The sequence below is a fragment of the Poecilia reticulata genome, chromosome 14 (genome assembly GCF_904066995.2).
Source record: "Poecilia reticulata chromosome 14, P_reticulata-male-v2, whole genome shotgun sequence".
Classification (NCBI taxonomy): domain Eukaryota; kingdom Metazoa; phylum Chordata; class Actinopteri; order Cyprinodontiformes; family Poeciliidae; genus Poecilia; species Poecilia reticulata.
In genome coordinates, this window is record NC_088843.1 from 23,496,732 (window position 1) to 23,519,109 (window position 22,378).

The window sequence follows — 22,378 nt, forward strand, 5'->3', positions numbered from 1 at the left end:
CGGCGCGTGACAGATGGAGTCGATTTGAACGAGGGAGAGAGTCTGTCGCGAGCACTTTTTGGAGGGGAAAAGACGTGAATAAATCCAGATTTGTATTATTATTATTTTTAATCTGCAATGAGAGCTGAACAAAGTGAAAATGGAGAAAACTCAACGAACTCGGTGAGAAAATGATGGAGACTTTGATTAACGCCTACTAACGTCAACACATCTAACTCCACTCAGCTTTTATGCAACAAATGTAACTTTCTTTTTTGTTTAATTTACTAAACCAATATTAAAAATAAAATGTTCTCATCTTGCATATGTTAAACATGTATGCCTATAGGCACTTAGGTTATATTTTTGATCAAATCCTTTCTAATTGTAGATGCCATCAGTTCAACGTGTGTACTGCTGATATCTGGTGGCTTTTCCCCATCATTAAATTACCGTCATTGCTGTAATAAACAGATCATTTCATTGTAGTCATTGCTGCTCAGTGCATGAAGCAGTCTGTTTGTGTGGTGTATGTATGCAGCCTTTGGATAGTTTAACATGTGTTGCTTAAGGTGTGGTTAAAATAAACAAAAGGTTCACTTGCATTACTCCTGTTTGGTTGTTGGTGGTGTTTGTCTGGGAGGATAAAAGAGGCACCATGGTGCCCGGTGGCGTGGTGAGCAGAATGATAAACAGAAGCTTGTGCTATCCATGTCAGTACCCTAAAATAGAGGCAAACCAAGTGGGTCTCAGATTGCCCCCTGGGCTCCATATAAGTCTGGTCAGCCTGGTCCTGGCTTCCTCTCTGTGTTAGAGAGAGAGAGCGATACAATGACATGAGCACCTGCTGCCGGGACAGCCAGCTTTATTTAGCGTCTCTCACTGTGCAGAATTAGGTGATTTATTTTTAAATTGAGTGCTTCTCTTAGGTTCTTATTATGGTTTGTGTTTGCAAAGGTTTGGAGATGACTGGAAGCCAGACTCAAAACTTTAAGAACAAAATAAAAAGGTGTGAAATACTGAATTTATCAGCACTGTGATAACTCAGTTTGTTCTGTGCAGTGCTGCAGTTGGTAGCAATGATGCCTTGATTTGAATCCTGGTTTTGTCTGTCTGCATGAAGGTTTCATGGGTTCTTTGTTCTTTTCCATGTGTAACAAAGGTCATTATGGCCAAAATTCTTCAGTTATTCTTCCATCGGACAATAAGACTGTTTGCAAACTGTGGTCTGGGTTTCTATGTAGCTTCAGGATTAATGGCTTCTTCCCCTCTGAGTGGCCTTTCAGCCTATGCATCTTTATCTGCGCCTCCATTTAACTAAGATATTGTGAATTAACCTACCAAAAGCTCATAAATCTGTTTGGACTTTCCAAAATAGTTTAAAGGCATATTTATTAGAAGATTAATTTGAAGAAAATGATTAAAGAAAAAAAAACATCAGACCTAAAACCAAAAACGGTCTGAGTAAAAGTGTAATAATGAGGGGGAAAAGGAAAAACATGATTGTGTATTTTAAGACAGTGGATGTAAATATTTGGTTTCAACTTCCTTTCTCTTCCCAGTTGTATTTTATTAAGTCGTAAAAATTGTTTTTAGACTTTTTGAGGGACTTTTTTCTTGACTTCAACTACTTTTTTCACTCTAGTATGTGACAAAGGAATTTTTTTTTAGCTGCTTAAATCTGATCCTTAAATCCTTCAGGCAACCTCAAAACGCAAGCGATGATATTGCGTCAACATGTAAACAAATATAATATCTAATTTCTTTATTTACTATTCAAATACTGTGTGAGACGTGGTTTGTGATCAGGTCCACTGATTCCTGTGCTCTAGTGGAAAAAGAAAAAACTCAAGTTGTTTTCTGTGAACAGCTCAAAATGCTGATGGAGCAGCTGAAGGAGATCACTGGCATCCAGGATCAGCAGGTTCTCTACAAAGCCCTGAAGGTAATACACACACGCACACGCACGCACCCCCACCCCCACACGCACACACACACACGCACACACACACACACACACACGCACACACACGCACACACTCAGCAGCAGTTAGAAGGGGGCTTCCTGGGTTTTGTCTAGTTCAAACTCCAGATCTGATCAGTGTATACATCCAAAGGATTCAGGCTTCTTTAGTAGGACTCTATCAGCATCTATTCTTAACTTGATCATTTCCCCCCTCAATCTACAAAAGTCTTCCTGATTTGAGAACATCTCACAACCTTCTTTAGGTTGCAAAATATGGACCTCTTGGATCTGCAGTATGTTGGAAATTTATTTGCAGAATGTTGAAACAAGCAGAAACTGGGTTTGTCTTGCCTTACTGGAGTCTTTTTCTGGGAAGGTTTTCTCTGTGCTCTTCCCTTCAGGCCAGCCAGGGGGACGTCGGACATGCTGTGGGACTACTGACCACCCAGACTGTGGAGGTTCAGGACTCTGCAGAGCCACAGGAGTCCGGCACGTCTGCAGAGCCCTGGGACAAACAGAGAGGTGCACTGCGGCAATATCTGACTGGAAAGCATTTAGATGTACCATTGTGCATGTTTTAATTTATAACAGCATAGGAAGGCAGAATGAGGGATGATGGTGAAACACTATAAGAAATGTATCAACTTAAAAAAAGACTGAAAGCTATAAGCGTGATATTTATAAAGTTACTTCTTATTTTTGTGAAGTGAAGAATTGACTCTGATTTCAAACAGAGATGAAGAACACAACATTTATAAACTCATAAATTGCAAACTGCTCAGAAATGCCACACTCTTCAAATGTCATGTATTATTTTTCTTTAGCTTTAAATTATGTATTGTTTTGTGTTCAATTGTCATGTAAAATCTTAAAAGACATTTAATTTTGTGAGACAATGTGAAAAAGAGGCATGAATGTGAGGCGCCATATTTCAACCAGTTTTGTAGGTAATAGTGTAAAAACAGATTCCTTAATAAGATACATTTAAGTAAATGGTTGTAAAATTTGTTTTTAAAACTAAACAAACATGAAACAGTTATAAATCCACATGTTGGTTTTAATTTTCCTGATGTTTCTTGGTTTTTTAGGACTTCCTAAAGATGAACTGCAGACGGCCATTGAACTCAGCCTGCAGGAATCCCACAATGCAGAGCAAGAAGAGCGTGAGTTCAACAGGTAGGACAAGACAGATGTAGATTCCCCTGTTTTCAAGTTTAAATACAGCTGAGATAATGTCCACTGTGACATGATGCAGCTGCTACAAAGAATTATACAATAATAAAAAGCACTAGGCAGCAAATACCAAGAGAAAAATATTTGTAAGCTGTATTTGTATAATTAGTACTGCCTGTAGACAAATGTCTGGACTGTCCAAATAGGAATATTTAATCATCTTTTTTACAGTTCTTTATTAAAAGAGCCTGACTAAAACTACCTGGGTGTCAGACAACATCTGGGTCTCATTATGTGTCTCTGCTCATTTCCAAACCCAAATGAGCAACTTCATGTTCAAAAAGAAGCCCAAAAAAACGCAACCGGGGACTTTAGAAAAAAAAACAAGCCCAAAGTCACTTATATTCATTGGACTTGACAGAAACTCAAAATAGTTCCTGATTGTCCAGCAACAAAATGTGCATCCCTCCATTGTTAACGTTTCTGTCGCTGCTGATACTGTGGTATGGAAACTGTGGTCGCTCCTCAAGACGCGTAAGAAATACAATGACATTACAAAATAAAATAGTAACGAACAGTGATTTGGATAAGTAACTTTAATCTGATTGCTGGATTTGAAATAGAAACACGTTTGATTACTTGTTACTGAAAAAAGTGGTCCGATGTCAGTAATGCATTACAAAGGTTACTGACATCAATTATCACAATACATAGTACTCTAATTTCCCAGTCTTATATATCTATGTTTATTGAAAATTTTGGCAGGATCTTTCCTCCATAGCTATGATCTAATGATGTGACACAACCTCTTCTCTGTTTAAGGTATTTTAGAGCCTGTATTTAATATAGCTGTCAGTCTGGTGTTTTCATAAAGAGAATTTGATGTCCAACAGAGCTCTGGAAGCCAGCGCTGAAGAAAATGCAGCGCGAATGAAGAGGAAGAGATGTGAAGCGCAGAGTGAGATGTGCAGCCCTGCAGACTGGATCCGTCAGGATGATTGGCCCGTCGGCATCCGCAACGTAGGAAACACCTGCTGGTTCAGTGCTGTCATCCAGGTGAGAATAAACACCTCACGTTATGTTTGAATCATTTCTGTAAACCAGAAGCTTGTAGTGTGCAGAATCTCCCACTTGGCGTCTGTAGTCCATGTGGCAAAGCTCTGCACAACTATTCAACTTAACGGCTCAGCTTTGCAGAAATTCTGTACAAAAAAATAATAATAAAAAATACAATATACAATTTTATTTCATTTATTTATTTTCATTTAAAAACTGAAAGTAATTTACTCCCCATTCACTCTAATAGGTTCAAACTACTTTCCACAATGAGTTCAACAAAGTATTGCACATAAAAAGTAAAATAAACAATCAAAACAAAAAGCATAAATACCACAGCCTCAGAAATATCTGGTAAAAATGTATAAAAAGCCTTTAATAAAATAATTTTATTGCAGAGGCATGAACCAATCTTATAATTTCATTTTAAAGGTGGAAAAATGCTTCTACTTCCTTTAAAATACACGCACCTAAGGTATTTTATTGTTTATGCTTTTATTAAGTTGACATGTGTATCTAGGGATATTTTCTTTGTAAAATAAACATTTAGCTAGCTAATTAAATATTTAGTTTGAAACTGATATCTATAAATTCTTTTATAAGATAAGTTGCTTTAATGGGAATACAGATGTTTACCATTGCACCGACTCACCAGCAGGAGTTTATACTTTGCAAGGTCCAGCTTTTATTTCGATAGTCCACTTCCAGTAGTGGAATATTTAGTGAATATTTAGCTTTGAGCTAAATATTTAACTTGCTTACTAACTAAATGCTAACTGCTTGCTTGCTAAATGTGTTTAGTTTGAAACTGACATTTTTATGTGAAAAATATAGGTTTTAAATTTTAAAAATTAAACCTCCATTTCTTTCCTCTTATGAGAGGCTAAATAACCAAAATTATTCCTGTTCATTTTTGATTGTCACTTTTCTGAATGGAAGCACAACACACACCAGCACCATCGTATATTTGTTAGCGGGGAGCAGAATACATATAGATACAGTTGTTCAAATATTGAAACAAGCTTTTACATTTCTGTTTCTGCTTCTTGCCAAATTTACGAGTCTCCCAGATCCTTCAATTTATCACTGCTGTTTAGCAAGGTCCAATGTGACTCCAAAGCCGTGTTGACGACGTGGCTACAAGGGGATGTTGCTCAAATTTCCTCCTCATCATTATTTTCTGCTAATGAGGTTAAAAATCGACCTGAAAAACAAACCGGAGAGAGGAGGGGGGCAGCCTTCAGCTAAATCAGAGCAAACAGTTTTTATCTCAGCTGCTAATTGTGTTATAAGTCCATTCCAGACTGAAGCCACGCAGGCCTATCAGGTGGCTCGACAGAAACCAGAACCCTCTCTGAGGTACGCAGCTTCTGCGGTTAATTGAGCGTGGAGCGATGCGAGGACATCCACAGCAGACAGAGACAGGAGAAGGGGATTGTTTGTATCTGTTCAACTGAGATATGCTTCTGTCTCGATTTAAACGTCAGGCGGTATTATCTGAGGAAGTGTTGTAGGAATACTAATGCTCTTCTTTTTTCTGAGTTAACACTGTTTCCTCTGGTTCAGATCGAAGCTGAGTGACTGCGGGATTCAATGGGCGGCTCATAAATTACAGTAAAACTGAGATAAACCATAACTGAATTTCCCTCTCTAATGGGAACGCTTAGAAGCATTCTCCACTCAAAGGGTTATCATGGTATCGACCGCAGGTATCCTGTAACAAACAAGTAAAATTCTTTGACATTTGTCACAAAACATAATCAGCAATGAAGCAAAACGTCCTATGTTAACAAAGTCATATTTTACAAAAGTGTATCCATATCTGGCACAAACTTTAAGGTCGATTTAGGGTGCATTCACACATGTCCTGTATCATCCCCTTTAATCCAACTCCAGTCAATTTGCCTAGAAAGTCCAGTTGGGGAGGCATGAATGCGTAGTCAAACTCAAAAAAGCGAACTCTAGTCTATCTACAAACCTCGGTCTCAGTTCAAACTTTGGTACAGTTTGAATGCATACTGAACGGGATGTGGCTTTTGGCATTCCTGCAGCCTACAGCCAGGGCATTCTGGGTAAATATAACCAAAACAAGCACAAGAGTCTGGGGGGAAATGACTCATGGTCTTTTGAAAAAGACAAAAGCGAAATCCTACAACCGCTAAAATCTGATGCCACTCCATTTTTTTGTTTTTTACATTTTGTGAGAAAGAAAGTTGTGCTCAGTGTCTTCTTCAGAGGTTTTCATATTGTGGCCTTCAGTTGTTCTTGGTGCAGCGCCACCACAGGCGAGGAGGAGAACAGATTTTTTAAATTGGTTTGGTTTGTTTGACACAGTGCAGTGAGAAAGCGACCCGCAGCAGCTGAAAATGAAACAAATGTTGCAATTTTAGTCCCCAATTAAACCTAATCTACCAGACTGTCAGGAGTGAAAACATTGTTAAATTGCTTGTTCTGTCATCTTGTTGCAGTCACTCTTCCACTTACCTGTGTTCAGGAGGCTGGTTCTCAACTACCATCTGTCAGAACGAATTCTGGAGAAGTGTAAGAGTCATGCTGTGAGTAGTTAGCTTTCTGCTACATATTTCCTTCCTGCAGACAAAATGTGACTGGCCATGGCAAAACCAGGAACACGTTTCCCTGAGGGCATCTTGAGTTATTTAAGATTCTGAAAGTGTAGATTCTAACCTTTCTTTCATTCAGGAAAAGAAACTTTATTTTCCCAGAAATTGGTAATTGTTATCTTTTTTCCCAGCTTTTGCTCTGGCCACTTGTTCCTAGATTTCCTGTGGTGTGTCACAACAGTTTTTTTTGTATATAAATTGTCCTTAAAAATGACCTAAATTTCAAAAACATTGTGACGGTTTTTAAGCTGATGTTTGACCGAGACTTTCTGACGACAGGACAAGAGGAACATTGCTTTCATGCAGGAGCTGCGGTGCCTGTTTGCCCTCATGGTGGGATCCACTCGCAGGTTTGTGGATCCCTCTGCTGCGGTGGAGTTGCTACGCGACGCCTTTCGGACCAGTGAGGCTCAGCAGGTACAAAACACAGCTCTTTCCAGCTCTTTCCTAGAAATAGGATACCTGGAGAATCCAACCCACTTGTTGATGAACAAGTGTTTCATAGCTCAGTCACACTGGGCAGAGACTGTCCAACAACACCTCATTATCAGCTGCAGACCAGTTTAGCTTCCCTGAAATATGGACCCATTGCTGCCAGGAATTTATGAATGTGCAGCTCTGACATGTAAACAGTCTCACATTGTCAGATTGAGAAATAAATGTCAAAATCAGATGCAAATTTTAAAATTAAGTTCACCTCTGAGTGCTGCTTGAATGGAAAAATAAAGGGCCCAGAGTGGTCTAGTCAAAGTCTACACTCATGACGTACCTTTACACAGGTTGTTTGTGCTGTGGAATCCTCCACTGTGGTTGAATTAAAGCGGATGGCTGGATGGATGGATGTTTAGTTGTTACAGACAGTTAAATGTCTTCGTCTGCTACTTTCAGGATGTCAGCGAATTTTCCCACAAACTACTCGACTGGTTAGAAGATGCCTTTCAACTGGCTGCCAACGGAAAGTAAGTCATTTGTTAAAGCTGTCAGCAGCTGCTTTTCAATTACAAACGTGCACAAAGCTTTGTCAAGATTGTGTTAATGATGACAAAACACAATTTTGCAATCACTGTGTTTCCATTAAATAAGAAATGCAGCTATAATCTCAGGTGAATAAATTGATTTATAAAATAAGTCATTAAAAATTATGGATGTGGTGGATGTAAACATGTAATTCAGCCATGGCACTATGCTCATCATCTATCAGTCATCAGAGGAGACGTCTTAATCAGGCTTAGGGGGACAAGCTCCGCCTACTTGAGAGCTGCTATGTATGCAGCATTTTGGGGAAATTGTAGTTAACACTTTTAAATTAGAGCTACGGTCACCTGCACATTCTCCAAGGAGGTTGCTTCTGTGTACAAACTAGTGTGACTTCTGTCATTCAAAGAGTTTTCACTGAAGTTCTGCAAAAATACACCAACGTTTAGGGAAAAGTTTTTATCAAAAAAATTTAAAACTTTTTTCAAAAGTGGCATGTTTTCATTAATCAAATTTATTTTGGCAATTCCAGTTTGGAAGCTGAGCTAGTAAAGCAACTCACTCTGAAAGTATGGAGGAATTCAAAGGTATTCATAATTATATTCCTCAACAAAAGAAGATCAATACAGGCAGAACTGAGGAGGTGAAATCTCATTGTCTGAGAAAGACTTTGTGCAAAAAATTTAATTAACATGTTTCATGTAACACAAAGAGCTATCCTAATGGCCTTAAAAGGAAGCAAAATAGGTCACATTTAACTTTTTATGAATCAACGTGTAAATATAACATCCATCTTTACGTTCAGGAACGCAGAAGACAAGCAGCAAAACCCAATGGTTCAGCTTTTCTACGGCACCTTTGTAACGGAGAGGCGACATGAAGGTGAGTGCTTTACGACTCTTCATCCTGCCGTCACCCACCGGGGTTCTGTCTCAGTCCAATCTGTGTGGTTCGGTTCAGGCAAGACGCTGTACAACATTGAGCAGTTTGGTCAGTACCCTCTGCAAGTCAACGGCTTCAACAACCTGGACGAATGCCTGGAAGGGGCGATGGTTGAGAAGGAGATCGAGTCGCTGCACTCGGACCACGCCCTCACGTCTGGCCGAGAGGTGAGCGGCTCGAAATAAGTCAAAATATTAAATACTGAATATTCCGAAAGTTTATGTTTTTCTGCTAAGGATCTCTGTGTCTTTTCTAACTTTCAGAGGTGGTTTAAAAAACTACCGCCGGTCCTGACCTTTGAACTTTCTAGATTCGAATTCAACACTCAGCTCGGGCGTCCCGAGAAGATACACAAAAAATTAGAGTTTCCACAAATTGTTTACATGGACAGGTAATACAAAAATCAGATTATAACTAATGAAAACTTTCAGAAATATCTTAATCTGTGCCTCACTAAATTTGAATTTTAATAATTCAATCCAAAAGGGAAAATAATAAACAAACCATATATTACTCTCTGTAAAATGCATGTATAAGTTGAAGAAATTAGATAGAACAACTTATTTATGATATTTTTATTAACTGAGATACACATGCATGTTTTATTTCACAGATATCTTCACAAAAACATAGAACGGACCAATGAGAGGAGAGGGGAAGTGAAGAAGCTCAAGGAGCAACTTGCCGCACTTCAACAGAAACTTGAGTGGTAAGAAACTGAGGAGTTCAATAAAAACATCTATTATTATTATTATTATTATTATTATGGTCCAAAAGAATCCAATAAAGACTAAAGGAGCAGAAAACAAAGGCTAGGTTCACACAGCAGCCGAATGCAACCCAAATCTGATTTGAATTATAGAACTGAACATCAAGATCTGCTGAATGAAGACAGCCAAAGAAATAAACTTAGTATTTGTTAACAATGATTAGAACGGGAAACAAGAAGCATTAAAAGGAGAATAAAAAAGTAAGAACTGAAAACTAAGCAACCTTCAAGCAGAGAAACTAAACATCTGAACAAAGTCTTTACCTAAATGTGTTTTGTTTCTGGTCTAAGTTATAAAAACTACGGCTCTGGACCGATGAAGTACCCTCTGGCCGACATGCTCCAGTTCGTTCTGGAGTTTGCCACCACCAAACCCACCAGCGTTTCCCCGGCTGAAGACCCGAGGCTCACCACGTCTTCCCCTCCTCCTGTGAGCCACCCGCTGTCCGACGCCATCGCCAAAGACAGCAGGTTCCTTTGATATTTGACATATTTTGATGATTATGATTATGGCACTTGACACAATGTGATGTTTGTTACTGGTTTTTCAGTGGGTTGTTGTATGATGTTTTTATGACTTTTTATATTTGTGTTTTTATGATGTAAAGCACTTTAAACTGTCTTGTTGCTGAAATGTTCTGTACAAACATATTTAACCAACATAAAAAGATAAGGTGAGCTGGATTTGACCCCTGGGCTTTGAGTTTGACACGTGAATGAGTATAGACTAGCATTTTTGCTTAAATTCTTGTTTCCATCAGTGAACCTGGAGATAAAGACTCATCGGACAGCCTGGTTTCCAGTGTTTCCAACTGCCAGCAGACGCCCATTTACAAGCCTTTCACCCAGTGCAAACACCCGTCTGACTGCCCGCCCCACCCGGCGCCTCACAGCGCCACAGAAGAAGAGCTGCACTTCGTGAAGACCTGCCTGCGGCGCTGGAGGACTGAAGTAGAGCACGACATAAACGGTACGCCAATGACACAGAGTGTTCATGAAGAAATTGTTTTTAAATTTCTTTATCAGAGGGAGAGTTTTGTAAATTTGGTTTCTGTCATGGCTTCGTGTTGTTTCTGTGTTCCAGAGCTAAAGACCAGCATAGACAAACTCACTCAGACGCTCGAAGCCATGTACTCAGACAACAGTCTCTGCCAGGTGACACTTCTTTTCACTTAATCTTCTGCATGGGTACAAAAAGACACCTCACTGGTTTCCAGAAGTATTCACACCTCTTGAACTATTTTACTTTACAACCTCAAATTTTTGTGTAGCAAATTTTTGGGTTTTCAATGGAAATCCCAACTGAACACCTCATCCTTACAGTAAAGCATGGTGGTGGCAGCACCAGCATGTGGGGTTGTCTGTTTTGGATGGATAGAGTTGATGGATGGAGCTAAATGCCATAAATATACAACCAAAGCTACAGTCCACTGAAATAAGAGAACGGAGCTTCAACTTTAAAAAATTTAATTAATTTGTTACATTTAATGGAATTAACATTGTCAAACTTTTTACATTTGTTTAACATAACACCTTAGTGAACTTAATACATTTGCATAGATAAACTTGATTTGATGTAACAAACTAACTCAATTCTTTTTATTTTGGATCACCTGTTTTCTTTTTTTAGTGTGGGATGAATTAGATAAAAGCATATTTTTGTGTCAGAATAATATGTGTGTGTAATATGTACACTGGAATAGACTATTTGAAATGCAGTATTTGTTCATCTTTATGAAGGAAATGACAAACTGTATGCCAGGCTAATTAAAAAAAAAAGTAAAATAAAATGGTCCTTTCAACAGGTGCCATACAGACTGCATGCAGTGCTTGTTCATGAAGGTCAGGCCTCAGCAGGTCATTACTGGGCGTACATCTACGACCACGCCAACCAGCGCTGGATGAAGTACAACGACATCAGCATCACCGAGTCTTCATGGGAGGAGTTAGAGCGAGACTCATTTGGGGGGATGACCAACGCCAGCGCGTACTGCCTGATGTACATCGATGACCGGCTCCCCCAGCTGATCACAGGTACAACAACTCTCAGCCGTAGCAACACTCATCAGTTCTCCATTGATTTATATCACGAAGTTTTTACAAATCCAGCCTTTAATTTTGAACATAAGAGAAGTGGACATTCTCTTGGAGTCTTAAATTAACAGAAATAATTAGGGGGTTTTAGTCCGTCATAGTTGCTACATATTTAGTTTAAAGCAAAATATTTAGTTTGCTAAATAAATATTTAGATTGAAGTTGAATATTTAGCTTGCTAAATAAATGCTCAATTTGAAACTAAATATTTAGTTTGCTAGCTAAATATTTTTGTATGAAGCTAAATATTAGGCTTGCTAACTAAATGTTGAGTTTAAAGCTAAATATTTAGCTATCTAATTACATATTTATTTTGAAACTGACATTTATAAATTATTAAATAACATGAAAAAAATGACTTTAAAATTGGAACCCTCATTTTTCTTTTCTCTTAAGACTAAATAAAAAATTATTCTTTTTTTTTTGTAACTTTACAAATGGCCCCCATAAAATATGAAACATGCTGTGCTTGTTGAGTGAACCCTCTGTCTAACCACACGTTCCACCCAGAAGACACAGATGACGAGACAGGCCAGGTGCTGCATGGCATGGACTCCCTGCCGGCCGCGCTCAGACGCTACGCTCAAGAAGATAACCGCTGGTTCCAGCAGGAGCTCAGCGAGTGGGAGGAGCAGTTCTGCCAGACCGCCACTCCGCAGGAAGAGTCTGCGACCCCGGCGGAGCCTCCCAGCGCCAGTATGGAGAACACAGAGCTAACACCTGTGGAACCAGCACCACAGTCTGGACCTTCCGCTGAAGAGGTGGAGCAAGGAGCGGCTTCAGAGGCCCGGTCCGGCTCAGAAGAGGAGAAGACTGCAGATTGCGAACCCAGAGAGACGCCTGAAGGTGTGTTACACTAACTGGAATAAGAAAAGCAACTATGAGTTTTTGTAAAGACCCATTTTGCCTTCAACAATGCAACGATTCACCTTTTTCCTCTTCCAGTACAGATATCTGATAGCCGATACCGATCCAACACAGAAAGACAGCCGAGTTGACTTAGGATCTTTTTAAACAGACATAAATGTACTGAATTACAAATGTATTCGATAACTCTGCACCAGTAAAGCACACTTAAATACACCTATGTCTTCATAAGCTCGATCAAACATGCAAAAACATTACAACTTTAATTTGTGCAGTAAGCACAATTAGGAGCATCCCAGCAAATGTAAAATAAATAATGAAGAAACTGACAAAAATAAACAGCAACAAACCATCTTTCAAATTATTCAGAAAATGCAATTAGCAATTCTAAATATAATGCAAAATAAATAGTAAAGCATGAAGTCACTGAAAGCACAAAGCATAGAATTAGACTGAATAGATCTGCCCTTCCAGCACATTGTCACCGACACCCAATTTCATCTAACATCTAATAAAAAACTTTGCTAATACATGCACTGAATGAAGGCCTCTGTCTGTTTTACTCAGCAGCAGAGGAGTCTGAGATCGTGCCCCCATCTGCAAGTCCTGGCTGCCAAGCAGATCCCACCGACACTCCCACAGCCAGCGACACCCTGGAACCAAGCCCGGACCCAGCAGGGCTGCAGAGTCAGGTGGGAAAGTCCCAACCCCCTCAGATTCCCCCCGGGTGTACGGTCCCACTGCTAGTATACCTGCGGACAGGGTGGTTCCTAGGTTTGTGGGGGCCCTAAGCCCTAAGAAATGCTGGTTTGGGGTCCCTAGTTTATTAAACTACAATGAAGAAATAATTAACCTTTTAGAAACTTGCCCTGCAGCGCTATGAGATATTCAACAGTGTAAAGACTTTAAAAAGTATTAAATCATGTCACAAAAGTCCAAAAAACTCTAATATTATTCCTGGTGTCTTTGTCAGACCTCTGGCTCGGATGCAGAGCTCTGTAATCAGGCTGAAGCGCTTGTGCATGGGGAGATGTTGGGACCAAACACAGAGGCTAACGATGAACCAGGAGCTTCTGGGGAGGCTCCCGGACCCGGAGCAGATCCGGGAAACGAGGAGCAGCAGCAGGAGCAGCAGGAGGCTCCAGCCAGGCAGAGGCAGGCAGTGAACGAGGTGTCGGAGGTGGAGATCCCCAACGTGGGCCGCATCATGGTGAGGGCCGATGCTGACGGATACAACGAAGAGGTGAGGAAGTTACAATGTGGAATAAGATTTTAATCAGGGCAACTCCATGTTAATTTAAACAGTATATGTGGGCCTGATAACCTCTTTCATTCATAATTCAAATGGCTCATTTCTGATAGAACGATTGTTGAGTTTGTGCTTTTGCACAAGATGTGCAAGTTTGAATTAGTGAGCAATAAATGACATGCACAGTTGGTAGAGGCAGCATGAAGGTCCTGGGTTCGTTCCCTGTCAGGTGTCTTTCTGCATGGAGTTTGCATTTCTCCCTGTGCATGGTGGGTTCTCTCCGAGTACTCCAGCTTCCTCTCACAGTCCAAAAACATGACTATAAGGTTGATTGGTCTGTATAAATTCTCATTAGAAGTGTGTGTGCATGGTCCTGTCTGTCTCTGTGTTGCCCTGCGATGGACTGGTGACCTGTCCAGGCTGACCCTGCCTCTCGCCTGTTGACAGCCAGAGATAGGCACCAGCACACTTCCCGACCCCGATGTGATAAGGGTGTAAGAAAATGGAGGGATGGATGGAAATTACATGCAAGCCTTTAGATTTGAATAAAGATCTTAGTTTATGGAGAATTGCTGCTGACTTTCTGAAGTAAGAATGTTATCTCTCTTTTTTTACAGGACTGTTTTCATTAAACATCGTTAGAGGTGGTACCTAGTTTGTTAAGCATTTGCGATGGTCTCATTTTCATTTCGCAGATGATGCTTACCCCAGCCATGCAGGGTGTCATCCTGGCCATAGCCAAGGCAAGACAAACGTTTGACAAAGAAGGCCCTGAGGCTGGCCTCATCAAGGTAAGATATTCAAATGTTTAACGTCTTTCTCCATCATACTCGAATTTGGATAAGAAACAAAACATGCATTCCCACAGGACTTTTTTTTGTTTGTTTTTAAATAAGTAATTTTCGAAATATCAATGGAAAAGTTCATGCAGTAAAACCTGCATTAAATTCTTCAAACACTTCTGTTCTATTAATAATGATCAAGGTTTAGGGTTTCAAATTGTGCATAAAAATGCAGAGAATTCTTAAACCTGCAGCATGCCGAGTCCCTGCATCACCAGCTGTGTTTCCATAAGCCATAGAATTGCACAAATTGAAATTATGAAAATAAATTTTCTTAATAGAAATAAAAGAAAAAAACTCTGTTTTTCAATAAGAAGTTTTTGCTCTAGAATGAGGTGGCTTTTCAGCCGTATCAAGATAGATGTACCAGGATAGAGCGGCTATGCATATGTAGCTACCCGCTCCCAAGTATAATGGGCTTCTCGCTCCAATGACTGAATAAGACACCAATGTCTCCTCTGATATATTTCATAACTGTTTACATCTGTTGCTGCCATTATTTTTAATAACTTATTGAGTGAACAAGCTTATTTATGTGTGATTTTAATTTAATTTCTTAAACACAACAATTATGAAATGCTTTATTTTTTTTTTACATTAGACAAAGATTTGCACTCAAAGGCAGCTAGAGACATGTTGAAACTCATATTTCTCCGTGGTGTTCCAGGCCTTCCATGAGGAGTATTCCCGGCTGTATGAGCTCTCCCAGGAGGAGATCACGCCACAGGAGGACACCCGTCTGCAGCACGCTCTGGTTTACTTCTTTCAGAACAAGGCGCCCAAGCGTGTCATCGAAAGGACACTGCTGGAGCAGTTTACAGACCGCAACCTCAGCTTTGACGAAAGGTGTGCAAACAGAATCAGCTCTTCTTTCAGGGTTATAATAGTTCTGCATTTTTCATTATACTTTAGTTTTAATTCATTGTAACTTTTTGTTTGTCTACTTCAGTTAGTTTTAGTTATTTTTTACAGTGTTTGCTAGTTTTTATTTGTTACAGTTACTTAATTACAGTTTTCGTTTATTTCAGTAAACACAAAAGGGTTTTCTCAATTTCAATTTTCGTAATTTTGTTAGTTTTAATAATAGCTTTTCTGGTGGGCTTGATCAGAATTTAGAAATCTCTGTAATAAAAAAAACACACAACTAAAACTGTAATAAAGGAAAAACCTCTCTTTAAATGAAGAGAAATGTTTTTTTGGACACCAAATATTTGATTTGAAAGATTTTTCTAACGTGCAAGCGCTCTATAGATGATAACAGCCGTACGTCGTTCATCTGCTGCCATCTAGTGTCCAAAGCAGAGACCTACTAGTTGTGAGTCTATTTCACCTGTACCATTAAACTCCAGCTGTCCTTCCTGTGCATGCAGGGCCATCAGCATAATGAGGGAAGCCCGAGCCAAACTTCGCCTCATTAAGCCAGAAGACATGGACATGGAGGAATACATGGTACTGTCGGGTTTATCCAACCCAGTTTGACATTGTTTGTCCTGCACGTCTCTTGTTTCTTTTGTTAGTTACTACAAATTAATTAATCATTTGTCTCCTCCAGCTTGTTGATTTCAGGATTTCAGGATTCTTATAATGACTACAGCAGCTAGTTAAAACTGAGTACAAACTCAATTTTAACCTTTTTTTTAATGTGCAATAGTCAAAACTATTGAGAATGTTTTTGTCTCGCATAAAAAGAGGGTTTCTTTTAACCACAGGATGCATGAGGCTTTGCGTCTTTCAATAGACTTCTCCTTTTGTGTTTTACTGCTGAACCTTCAGCAGTAAAACTGCTCCAAAATGCATCAAAACAAACAAATTACATTTATACACCAAGCAAAACCATGGCTACCCAATGCATCTCCCTACTGTTTGTTAACGCTACAAAAGAAGATGAAGATTAAACAGGCACTGGTTAATGTGTGTGTCTGTGCGTGGGTTTTCTTGCAGCAGTGGCATGACGACTACAGGGACTTCAGGACTGTGTTTGTCTACTTGCTAACTGGACTGGAGCACTATCAGCATGGAAAGTAAGGCAGAATTATCCTCTATTTCTATACAGCGATTTGTAAAAGTATCTTCCCCCTGAAACCGTTTATTAGTAGAAAACTAATGCTGTGAGTGGAGGGAAACAAACGCTGCACATCATCCTGAACACATCAACCACACAGTGACAGGAAGTGCGGGAGGAACTCATTAAATCATAAAAGCTTGAAATATTAAAAAAACAACTTTCTGAGATGACTGGCAAAAAATATTTCACTTTTATGCAATACTCTTAATTTTTGAGACATTCTAGTATATGTTGTACTACACAGTTAAAGAGCGGCTGTGGTTTTTGGTGCTTATTTGGTTTCTTTCTGACTGTGTCACAGGATGCGAGAGGCTTTGAACTATTTGGCTCATGCGTATGAGACCAACGCTGCTCTGCTGGGAAAGGGAGAGAAACGTGGTGTGAACAAAGCTCTTATTGCAGTTTACAGAAGAAAGTGCCTCACGGTGAGTAAAGCAACAGCTCCAACCAAAGCTGTTTCAGTTGTCAGCCTAAAACAGCCACTTGATTAAATATTTTTTTCTCTAAGAGGTCTTGGCTTGCATTAGGGGAAACTTTGAGGGTAATCAAAATCATCGCTGGGACCTGTCACTTTTATTTGACATATTCTGGCGTTCAGCCAGCTGCTGAAGTAGATTTTTCTAGGGCAGAACTTTAGACATGAGCGACTGGTGGGATAATATTTCCTTATTTAGACTTTCTCTGCAGCAGCACTGAGGCGGGGTTGGTTTTTCACATATGCAAATACACATATTTGTGATTTATACACCATTTATGGATTCACATTTAAAGTAGATGTTTAATTTTTGATGGATTCGGACCATGAAGCTGAAGTTATTTTTGTTGGTACAAACTTTACCTTGAAGTTTATCATGGATCCAATTTGAGTTCATTTGTTTATTGACGTTTCTTTGATCAGAGAAAACAGACATGTTTTCAATTAACCATCTGTTGGCGAATATGTTCCTTTATTGCATAAAAGTACAAAAAAAATACACTGTTTTAGCTAGTTTATCATCGTGCTTTGAAAATCATGGCAGCCCTTGTAATGGAGGAATTTTATGAGCTTTCTGATAAGTTCTTTAAAGAAACTTCACAATTAGCAGACAGTCTAGAAGTTGAAGAGTTGATTGTAAACTAGTGGAGTTCAGCAGGTTAGTGTAAGCCCCTCCCACAGCCCAGTCCCTTGACTTTAATGGGTGAGTTTAACAGAATTATTTCATTTTAACAGAATTATTCCTGCTTCTGTAGAAGCAGGAATAAATACAAAATAAATTAATATCTATTTAATTAATTATATGCATTGATGATTATAAGTTGCATTTTAATAATTTAATTTTGCCCCTTTTGACCCTCCATACAGCATAGGATCTGAACACAGGCTCCAACACAAAGCTTGTTCTTCAACCTCCACATTGACTTCATCTAAAATATTTCATAAGAATAAAACTATACTTGTGTAAATATTAAAGTGGAGACCTTGATCCAAGTATTTTCTGTGCTTATCCACCAATCAGGCGCTGAACGACAGCGCGTCCCGGCTGTTCTGCAGCGGCGAGGAGGGCAAAGTGGAGGAGGGTCTCTCCATCATGGACGAAGCCGTCATTCCCTGCCTTCACCTGATGAGCCGGGACTCGGCTTTGTCCCAGGAGGACCGGGACGCTATGGAGAACATCCGCAGCCACTGGTGCTGCTGCCTGGGTCAGGACATGGATGGTGAGTTATTAACAATAACATGAGAAGATAATGAAAAATGTAACTATTGTAATTATTTGTTTATTTGTTTCTGTAAGGATTCACATTAGTATCATCACAAATATTACAATAAAATCATACTTTTACAAATATTACAAAGAAGACATAATAAAATTCCTTAAGTCAAAACAAAATTCAAATCAACCACTTCAACAATTATAATATTTTTGCAAACATTACAAAAGAACATCAAAAAATGCCTTAAAACACACAAACAAAATTAAAACACACAATGACAGCCATTTCAAAAATAAATTAAAAACAAACAATAATTTTGATCTCGAGCATAAATTTGCTTATTTCATCTATTCTCTATTTTTTTAAAGTTCTTTTTAAAATGTATACAATCAGGACTAAATTTAATAACAGAATAGAACTTGTCCCAGTAAGAAATTGCTCTATGTAATCAATCATTCAAAACCAAAAACTACCATCTGAAGGGCTCATTTCTGCTGGGTTTTTCTGTTTTCTGCAGATTCGCTGCAGGTAAAGTTGGGCGAGTTGCTGCCGCGGGTTCTGGACGGTTCCAGTGGGACGGTGGTGTTGAAAGATCCGCCAAAAGTTCACGTCAACCAGGCCCACGACTTGTGCAGCCGCCTGGCCGCTGTGATGGAGTCCATTCACAACACCACAGTAGTAACTGTCCAGTAAAATCCTGAAGGAAACCCATAAAAACCTCTGGGAGTCGAACATCTGCAGCAGCAGCAGCAGCATGGTGGGCAGAGCGCTCTGTGCTGATAGGACAGTAGGGTTCACACCAGCATGTAGTATCTAATGGCTGCTGGTTTGGAGTTGCACGAGTAGAAAATTTGATGTGATGTATACAGCAATCACTCGTTGTGATTAGATAGATAATGCACAAATACAAGCTCATCAAGAACAGGAAAGAACTGAACGAGAAGTGTCTGAGGAGAATGATTTAATCCTTCCTGTTTGCTTTCTCCCTTCTCACCTAACAAATACTAACAGTCCTTCAGAGTCATTAGAGCTTTTGCAAGCAAAGCAAAAGATTGCCAAAAAATGCAGATGTTTAGTGACCAATATCAGACAATATCTACACATTTTACATTTAAATCTGTTGTAAATATACAAAACTGATTCCTGGTGTAAAGAGTAAAAGAAACGACAACGTCTTTAAACCGAAGGGTTTCACTTTTCAGGACATAATAATAATGATTTGAGGTTCTAAAGGGATTTAAATCTAACCCCAGATTCAGTATTTATGAAACAAAATGTAAATGTAGCAGCCAGGTGCTGCCAATCACGTTCACCTGACTAACTGCTCAACTTTATAAAAATATGACATTATCACTATCACCCTCCAATGGGGTGTGCAGTAGAAGCAGAGCCTCAAGAATCTGCAAACCAAAAGGGGAAAGGTCTGACAATTAGAGAAACAGAACATAGGAATAAACTAAGAAACTAAACACAAAGGAATGAACTAATACAGCAAGACCTATGAGATAAGACAATATTATGTAAGAGTAACTCTTTTTTAGCTTTACATTGTGTTATAAAGTTATACCCTCATTAAAAACATATCTGGAGTGCTGCCTTCATTCTTTCATGCATGTATGACAATTACCGTATTTTCCACACTATAAGGCGCACCTAAAAACCTTCAATTTCCTCAAAAGCCGACAGTGCACCTTATAATCCGGTGCGCCTTATATATGGATTAATATTGAGCCACAACAGGTCTCGCAACTACGGTAAGCAGCCGCCGACTTCATTTTCACCCGTAGAAGAAGAAGCGCGCGGTGCATGGTGGGATAGTTGTCAGAACGTTGGTTTGTAATCTATTAATAAAGTTTGACTGACCTATCTAGCTACCGACCGTCTAGAATCAGGTCGTCTGCAGGTCATTTAGCACCACGTTCTCCACCAACATGCTGTGCGCGAACGGAGAAGGGTGACCATCGTCCGGCCACGCCCCTGCCCAGTCGCGGAAGGCTCTCCTCACCGACCAGAGTCGGACTGTTTTGTTGACATTCTTTATGTCAACAAAGTTGCTTTAGACATTCATCCTTTAGTGTAGCTCCATCTAGTGGATGCATAACGTAACTCCAGCCTCTACTGTAGCGTCTATTCTATGCGCCTTATAATGCGGTGCGCCTTATTTATGAAAAAAGTTTTAAAATAGGCCATTCATTGAAGGTGCGCCTTATAATCCCGTGCGCCTTATAGTGCGGAAAATACAGTACTTTAATCTCCATGGCAACCATTCAGCTGTGCAAAATGCCTGGTGGGATTTAGCCCCGCCTACAAAGCACAGCTCCTCCTCGAAGGTGCAGTTTCCAAGCTTTCAAGCATCTGCCTCTCCCTGTCACTCCCTCACTCAGCTCCTTAAGACTAGCCAGCAGCAATTACCTGGTGAAACTGTGCATCTGCTGAGCTCATTACAAGCTTCTTCTCAGAGCAATACTGGGAAAAACGTTGTTAAAGGGTTATCAGAGGAGCGATGTTGTGATGACTTCCTGAAGACGGAGTGTCAGAAAGAGCAGGGGTTTTCACAAAGAGGCATTCAAGGCGTTAAATTACAAATTAAAACAATCAAAGGTAACATATTACTTGATTATGCTATAAATTGACACTCTGTGCCTGGAAGACACATAATACTCTCCCTTTAACTGAAATAGGCTAAAACCTAAAGAGCATAAAAACAATGAATTTATCAAAACACAAAAGGATTGTATCACTTTCTCCACTTTCCTTCTATGCCTGCCACCTGTCTCTTCTGATTAGTGATCTTCCTTCGGAGCAGTTTATTGGTAGATCTGATATTAAGTTCTATATGGTCTCTTCTGGTAGTTGCTGTGGATAGAAGTGTCTGCTAAATGCACCAACACAGAAAGATAAACTCTTATTAGCATCCTGAAATATTCATAAATCAGATATGTTTCACTGGTTGATTGTATTGTTTACTGTATACAATAATATTTAGACTCAGTTCTGCAGGACACAGTTTAAATTTGAATAATTGTGTTGCTTAGTCAGCTCCCTGCACAGTGATGCTCATTAGGTTTAAAAAACACTACATTTGTTCTGCGCAGCAAAGAAATATGGTTTGTTGGCCTTTTTTAAATACATCTTTTATATCATCTCTTTGTATTTCTCCAAAACAGAAATTAGAACTGACAGAAAGTTATCAACAGCACTAGAATAAATAATGACATCTTAAAAGTTATAAGTGACAACGCTGTAGAAACCCTTTAACTGGGAGAACTTTGTGTTGTTTCTGTGCCTTAAATTCAACTCATCACTGAAATCTCTGAATCCAGGTTTTGGAGTTGACATATGGAGCAACTCTAGCCCTTTTTGCAGATGTTTCACTTGTACTTTATGATGATCTTCAATAAATGTTTTAAATAATCTCTGTATTAATTATTGTCTGGCAGTCCTGATGTCTTGATTTTTTTTTTTTTATGATAGCTCAACACAAAGTTGTACATAATTGTGTAGCAGAAGGAAAATTATACATGGTTTTCACATTTTTACTTCTAAAATTCCAAAAAGTGAGCCATCCATTCATATTCAGCTCCTCTGCGTCAATACTTTGTAGAACCACTAGGGTGTCTCCATCGTCTTTGGATATATAGAAACTGAAATTACTGGCATCCTTCGTTGCAGAACAACTTAATCTCAGTCAGATTGGTTGGAAAGCACTTGTGAACATCAGGTTTCAAGTCTTGCCATAGATTCTCCATTGGGTTTAAATATTAACTTTGACTAGACCATTCTGACTTGATGACTTTGATCTAAACTAAACTTGGATCATTTTAGTTTTAGTTTGCTCATCCAAGGCTTGAGCAAACTAAGCAATATTAGTCTCATTAGTCACCCAAGGTAAGATAAAGTCATGAATAATAATGTAATTATTTTTATATTGTATAATAATAATAATAATAATAATAATAATAATAATAATAATAATAATAATAATAATAATAATGCAACTTAAGCTAAGAAACTAATTGCCTACTTTCATTTGAAGGTGTTCTTTATTTTCTCTCATTGTTGTATTTGAACAAAACAAATGACTATTT

General features: G+C 39.1%; 1 protein-coding gene across 3 annotated transcripts; it reads left to right on the forward strand.

The window, feature by feature from the left end:
- Window positions 1-4: 4 nt before the first annotated feature.
- usp28 (ubiquitin specific peptidase 28) lies at window positions 5-21,704 on the forward strand. 3 transcript variants are annotated; one of them, XM_008428567.3, is made up of 26 exons: window positions 5-162; window positions 1,850-1,924; window positions 2,347-2,467; window positions 3,034-3,121; window positions 4,012-4,174; window positions 6,643-6,729; window positions 7,075-7,212; window positions 7,684-7,754; window positions 8,576-8,652; window positions 8,731-8,879; window positions 8,976-9,103; window positions 9,326-9,421; window positions 9,773-9,952; window positions 10,243-10,451; window positions 10,566-10,636; window positions 11,287-11,515; window positions 12,089-12,421; window positions 13,010-13,134; window positions 13,416-13,685; window positions 14,387-14,482; window positions 15,201-15,379; window positions 15,904-15,982; window positions 16,475-16,554; window positions 16,900-17,023; window positions 18,095-18,293; window positions 18,808-21,704. In XM_008428567.3, the coding sequence occupies exons 1-26, from the start codon at window positions 118-120 to the stop codon at window positions 18,981-18,983; spliced, it is 3,588 nt and encodes a 1,195-aa protein (XP_008426789.2). In that variant the 5' UTR covers window positions 5-117; the 3' UTR covers window positions 18,984-21,704. The 3 variants fall into 3 exon arrangements, with proteins under 3 accessions (XP_008426789.2, XP_008426787.2, XP_008426788.2); XM_008428565.3 differs by having other exon boundaries at window positions 6-162; window positions 12,086-12,421; XM_008428566.3 differs by having other exon boundaries at window positions 6-162; window positions 12,086-12,421; window positions 13,013-13,134.
- Window positions 21,705-22,378: the final 674 nt, after the last annotated feature.